Source organism: Papilio polytes, unplaced genomic scaffold, assembly GCF_000836215.1.
Source record: "Papilio polytes unplaced genomic scaffold, Ppol_1.0 DF821189.1, whole genome shotgun sequence".
NCBI classification, from domain to species: domain Eukaryota; kingdom Metazoa; phylum Arthropoda; class Insecta; order Lepidoptera; family Papilionidae; genus Papilio; species Papilio polytes.
The window spans coordinates 242,255-248,792 of NW_013528015.1; the positions used below are offsets into that span (position 1 = coordinate 242,255).

Here is a 6,538-nt window from a genome sequence, read left to right on the forward strand (position 1 = left end):
TTTCGTTACTTTTTAGTGTACTGTTTTTTTTGAGAATATTTTGTTTTTGGTGTATTTTGTTTTGTTTTTAGTGCATTTTGTTTTGTTTTTATTAGATATACTGGATCTTATTAGCTTCGATATCGATATCTCGATGCCAGGATTTGGATTCTTTAATGAGCGACCTTTTTAACACAAGCATACCAACTGAAATGCCACCGAAAATAGGTATGTACGCTTGCGTTACTGACGCCAAAGTTAGCTAACAGATAGTTTAAAAAGCTTACTATGAAATAAAGACACGAGAGTTCATAGAATTTTGTAAATATGTAACTCGTCATCATCCATTTGCCCTTATCCCTACGGAGGGTGAGCACAGTACGTGTTGCTCTTCCATACATCTCTATCAGCCGTCATATCTGAATCCACACCTTTCTGAAGCATATCCTCTTTCACACAAACTATCTATACTTTCTTCGGTCTTCCTCTTCCTTTGTAGCCAACATTCAACCTTAACACTTTCTGGTTTATGTCCCCATCTCGTCGCGTAACATGTCCATACCACGCTAACCATTTGCTTCTCAATTTCTCCACCACTGGCGCTACTTTCAAACTTCCTCTAATATACACATTCCTAACTTTATCCATTCTTGTCACACCACACATCCATCTTAACATACGCATCTCAGCCACATGCAATCTCCTTTCATCCGCAACTTTGGTGGCCCAACATTCAGATCCATACAATACGACATGTGTTATGATGGACTTGTAGATCTGTCCCTTAAGTTTAAGAGGTATTCTTGAATAGTACATTATTATAATTTATTACAAATTGCTTCCCCAGGTTTAGAGCCTTGCCTCACAAAGGACAAGCAGAAAGGAGAATGTGTTAATTTTAACCAATGTGTTAACACTAATAACGGTGATTACGTGGTTAACATTATCAGGTGAGGTTATAACCTCGTATTTTTAAACAATTAGTTCATACTAAGTTGATACTATTACTGACAACTACTCAAGTTTATACTAAGTTTAAAGAAATATAAACTAGGATAATTAACTTAAACATAAACTGAGTATAAGCAACATTAAATACAAGTTTTGATACGATATGAGTATACTGGAGGAAGTTTGAGAGTAGCCCCGGTGGAAGAGAAGGTAAGGAGTAAAAGGTTAGCATGGTATGATGTTATGAGAAGGGATGAATCTCATGTTACAAGGGGAACGTTATGAGTGTGGTACACCGGTAGAGGTAGACATAGAAAAAGATGGATGTATTGCGTGAAAGGTAACATGATCAGGGAGTGATGACGTATGATAGAGTTATTTAGAGGACAAAAATCAGTTGCGCCACTACGGGAGTAGGATAAACAAGATGATGATGACTCAGTTCAGACTGACAGAGATGTGGATCCAGGATGGCGCGCTATTCCACTCAGAATTGTTTATTATTTAAGACAAAAAGCGCTGTTTACGCCTGTCGTAATCGCATGCTAGTTAGGGTTGACAATTTTTTACTGTAACGTGCCAACTTGGAAGCAAGTGTGTCTGCTATTGGTGTGTATATAGGGGGATTTAGAATAAGTACTTGGAAACAAGCTACAATTTCTTTAACACAATCAATGCCAATCAAACAGCGAGTTAAAAATATATTGGCAGTAAATCTTACTTCTTACTAATATTATAAATGCGAAAGTTTAGATGGATGGATGGATGGATGTTTGTTAGAGTTTGTAGCCAACACCATTCTACATGTGATTGCCAGCAGACTGGATTGTAGATATATCAATCAATGCATAAAGCTACACGTGGCAGGTGATAATTGTACATTTTAGAATAACATTTAGATGTATGTGTGACTAACATAGGTATTAAGTTTTTTCTGATACTAACAAACTTATACTAAGTTTATTATTATTCATCATATATATTTATTTCTTATTCTCCATATAATACATTTTACAAGAATATAAAATAAAATAAAATATATTATATAAAAAATAGAGCACCACCGGCTGCGGAATCCGATAACTCAAGCAACCAGTGGTCAGGGCAGAGACAGGAACCTCCTCACTATTCGTGCGGTTTCTAAAATAACCGCCTTTTGAATCTGGCCCTTAAATTATTATTATTATTATTATAAACGGCTGAACGGATCTTGATGAAATTTCACGTAGATGTAGAGGATAGTCTGGAAGAACACATAGACTACTCACTTATGTTTTTATTTAATTCCACGCGGATTGAGTCGCGGGCGAAAGCTTTTTTGTTTATAAATAATTGCTACTTACTGAAATGTAACTTTAAAGGTATTTTATTTTCAACAGGATACTTGATGGGCCTTGCAAATCTTATTTAGATGTATGCTGTGTGCCAACAAATGTACAAGATCAGCCCTTACCTTTGCCCAAACCATTCTTACCGGTAAGTTTGTAATATTCTTTACTAGAATTAATTTCAACCGTGGTAGTGCCCGCTTTAACATCTTAGCACGAATTGGCCGGCACGCCCCCAGTAATACCACGACCACACAGAAGACAGGCGTCAAATGGAACCAATGCCGTGTTTCGTCTGATGAGTGTGGTGCCGGAGGCCTAATTTAAGTCCCTTTCTCTTTACCACCCTTTTCTTATGAGAGGATGGGAAGGGGAAGTGGATTTGACGATGGAGGAGACGCATAGGAAGAGGAAATGTCCTCTTTATGTGCGTCTCCTCCTCCGTCGGATAAGGGTAGGCGACGCATCTGCAATTGCAGATGTCTATGGGCAGCGGTCGCTTCGCTATTTTGGCGAATTCAATTATGAAAATTTTATTGTATTGTTTACATTTGTCAAATTATCAATAGCAAATGTCAAAATGACATAACATGACAAACCTGCTTTCTTGATGTTGGTAGCAACTTATGGTCTCTTTCCCACATTAGGGTTTTTATCCAAAATATTAACCCCCTAAGTTTAATGGCCTGAAAATATATAGCCTAAAGCGTGACGTAAGCGTAGAGCTTTTTATTAAAAAAAGATTATTCAAAAATATGCTGTAATTACTGACATCTTAGGCAACAAAGAAGTGTGTGTTTACGCTTTATTATAATAGTATAGAAGTATAGATTAATATTACAGAAGTTTAGACGGATGTTTGTAGCTTAAACAGCTAAACAAATTTCGATAAAATTAGGTACAGATGTAGAGGATAGTCTGTAACAACTCATAGAATACTCACTTTTGTTTTAATTCCACGCGTACGGAGTCGTGAAATCTAGGGATAATATAAATGGAAACTTTAGCAACTCATCATAAATTTGTTACAGCGCGAAGGCTGCGGTTGGCGTAACCCTAATGGCGTTGGAATGGTCACTACAGGCGATGTGAATGGTGAAGCCAAATTCGGAGAGTTCCCATGGATGGTCGCTGTTTTAAGGTATTGTATTATCAAACCAAAGATATTAAAAAAATTAGAGGAGGCATATTTGACACTCAAATGAATTGAGACATATTTGACATCCACTAACGCTATCTTGTGATAAATAAAAATATTGAATTCCAACAGGAAAGATCCAACCATCCCTGGTGGCTTCAGGCATATCGGTGGTGGGTCACTGATCCACCGGAGCGTGGTGGTGACGGGTGCCCATGTGGTAGTAGCCACCAACAGTGTTGGGAAGCTAATGGTGCGAGCCGGCGAATGGGACACACAAACTACTAAAGAACCTTACCCATATCAAGACCGAGACGTGAGCAATATAGTCGTAAACAAGGATTATAAAAGTCGTAAGTAATTGGCTGTAATCTGTGTAAAATTAAAAAAGTTATTTATGTGACACTATAGACTAAATTCTATAATCCACCCAAATTTGATCTTATTGTCTTATCTTATTCAGCCATTCCGAATTTACGTGCTAACAATAAAAGCATCAAAAGGTGGACATATATATGCCAGTAAAATAGTTTGCATTCCAGCTACTAGAGCAGTGTGTACTCATACCGTACTGAGTATACTGTAGCTGGCAAGTACCAGTATCTGGTATATAAGTGTGTCTACTAACGAATCGTTCACGCTACGTCCGTTGCGGAATGGCTAGACTGATCAATAAAGTAAAATGTGCGGTTCACACTAAGCCAGTACAGTTGGTCTGTAGCAATAAATAAACTTTCAATCAACTGGCAACATGTGAACGCTAACTGGCACCATTGACTCTATACAATTTTTGTCTGGCCGTTGCAATTGTCCAACTGTACCGGCTATTTGTAAACTGGGCAGAACTGTCCGCTAGTCATCGGATTGACATGCTCCTTGGTGCCAGTTATCACTCACACTGTGCCAGTTATACAGTCACATCATTTCCTGCCACGCCCCCTCTACTAACAAACTGTACTGGACAAGTGTGAACCGCGCAATAAATCATATTTACGCTATAGCGCTACCAATATTGCCATGTGCAAACTTTGATTTCTACTATTTTGAAACCATAGTTATACGGAGTTTTATACATACATATGTCCGTGAATATTATATAGTTTTTTATGGTTGATACTAAGAGCATCAGCATAACTGAAACTAAACTATCATACAACTGTTTAGTCTGGCTTTGATTTGTATGAGATTATATGGGGGTGTACACTACTCGAATTTTAGTAGAGCAACTAAACAGCGTAACAAGATAAATTCTTTCAGGAAACTTAGCCAATGATATAGCGTTACTCTTCCTAAGTCTACCAATGATGTTAACGCCAAACGTGGGGTTGGTGTGCCTACCCGCCGTCGGACAAACCACACCGCCCGGCACACGTTGTCACGCATCCGGCTGGGGCAAGGATCACTTTGGAGAAGTTGGAAAATACCAAGTCATATTAAAGAAGGTTAGATTCTGCTGCATTATTAATAATATAACGTATGTAACTAGCTTTCTCCCGCGACTCTATTTTTTTTATAATAATAGTGTGACAAACGAACAAGCGGCCACCTTAATTCACGGAAACGGAAAGCGACCACTGCCCATAAACATCCGGTATTGCAGATGCGATACGCTTAATTGACGGAGGAGGAGACGGACATAAAGAGGACATTTCCCGTTCCTATGCTTCTCCACCGTCAAATCCACTTTACTAAAGGGATTAAAATTATGCCTCCGGCACCACACACATCAGACGAAATGCGGAATTGCTTCCACTTTACGCCTGTTTTCTGTGTGTTCGTAGTATTTCACCGGGCGAGCCGGCCCATTGGAAAATATCTGCGTGGAATTAAAATAAAACAAAAGCAAATAGCTTATGTGTTTTTCCAGACTATCCTCTACATCTATGCCAAATTTCATGAAGGTTAATTATTGCTACTTGGCCTATATCTTATCATGATCACCATTCTGCACCATTCTGCAACTAGATTTTAAATCGAGCTGTTTATTTTGCAGCGTGAACTGCCTGTTGTTAGTCCTCAGAGCTGTCAAAATCAGTTGCGTAGAACACGCCTCGGTGTATTCTTCAATTTGGACTCGAGCTTCATGTGTGCTGGAGGCGAGGCCGGCAAAGATACATGTGTTGGGGATGGAGGCTCGCCATTAGTCTGTCCGGTAACTAATTTTTTACTAATTATAAAAAATATTGCTGTTGCTCGCGATTTCGTCCGCGTTGAATTGAAAAATAATAAAAAAAAAACCTACATAACTCACAGATAAATTTCCTTTGTAACAATGAAAGTGAATTTTTTAAATCTTTCCTCTTTATTATATTGATATAATAAATATAAATATTTTTGTATGTATTTGATTCACGTAAAACTAATAGGCCTTAACACAGGCTACATTTTATATTATTTCGTAATTTTCATACGGACAAGTCGCGAGCAAACAAATGTTTAATATTTTCCCGTTTGTGTTTCCATAATTTTAAAAATGTTACAGGTGCAGACAGACCGCTACGTACAGACAGGAATAGTTGCGTGGGGCATCGGTTGTGGAGGAAATACTCCCGGCGTCTACACAGATGTTGCTAGTCAAAGAAGTTGGGTGGACGAGCAAATGACCGCCGCTGGATACGACGCCAGTAGTTATACCATGAAGATATGAAATATGTTTAACAAGAGCTGTTCCCGTACGGCTTCGTCCGAATTAAAATATAAAAACTTCATTCTATTTCATTATTAACGAATAAAGCGAAATAACTATATGTATTTCATAAAAATGACATGAAATATAATGGGCTAGCGTTGCATTTCTCAAATCGATATGAATCATTTGCCGACAGTATTATGGTAGGCGTTGTTGAGATAATTTCTTTTTTCTACATTCTTCATCAATTTCTCGCATATTATCGTTTCGTTCAATAATTGGGTTAACAAATATTAGAAATAATAGAATCATTTTGATTTTTAAATATTTTACTATTTACCGTTGGCAATCATTTGATTGTTATTATGTCCTTAAAGGAATTAAAAAAAAATCGATGAGTTTTTTTTTATTTCACAAGCCCAATTTGGTTAACTTGAGTTAATCATAATAATGCTTAGCCAAATAAAACAATTAATTATTTATAAATATACAAGATGCCTTTTAATTTACTTA

The 6,538-nt window shown here is 37.5% G+C and overlaps 1 protein-coding gene across 1 annotated transcript in view; it reads left to right on the top strand.

Moving 5' to 3' along the window:
• Positions 1-6,304, top strand: part of LOC106109545 (trypsin-3-like) — an 8,378-nt gene extending 2,074 nt beyond the window's left edge. Inside the window, exons 2-9 of the mRNA XM_013291084.1 lie at positions 96-207; positions 827-929; positions 2,310-2,406; positions 3,290-3,399; positions 3,529-3,749; positions 4,654-4,838; positions 5,390-5,548; positions 5,879-6,304. Of these exons, the coding sequence (XP_013146538.1) occupies positions 96-207; positions 827-929; positions 2,310-2,406; positions 3,290-3,399; positions 3,529-3,749; positions 4,654-4,838; positions 5,390-5,548; positions 5,879-6,043 (1,152 nt within the window). The 3' untranslated portion in view covers positions 6,044-6,304. The remainder of the gene's footprint in view (positions 1-95; positions 208-826; positions 930-2,309; positions 2,407-3,289; positions 3,400-3,528; positions 3,750-4,653; positions 4,839-5,389; positions 5,549-5,878) is intronic.
• Positions 6,305-6,538: the final 234 nt, after the last annotated feature.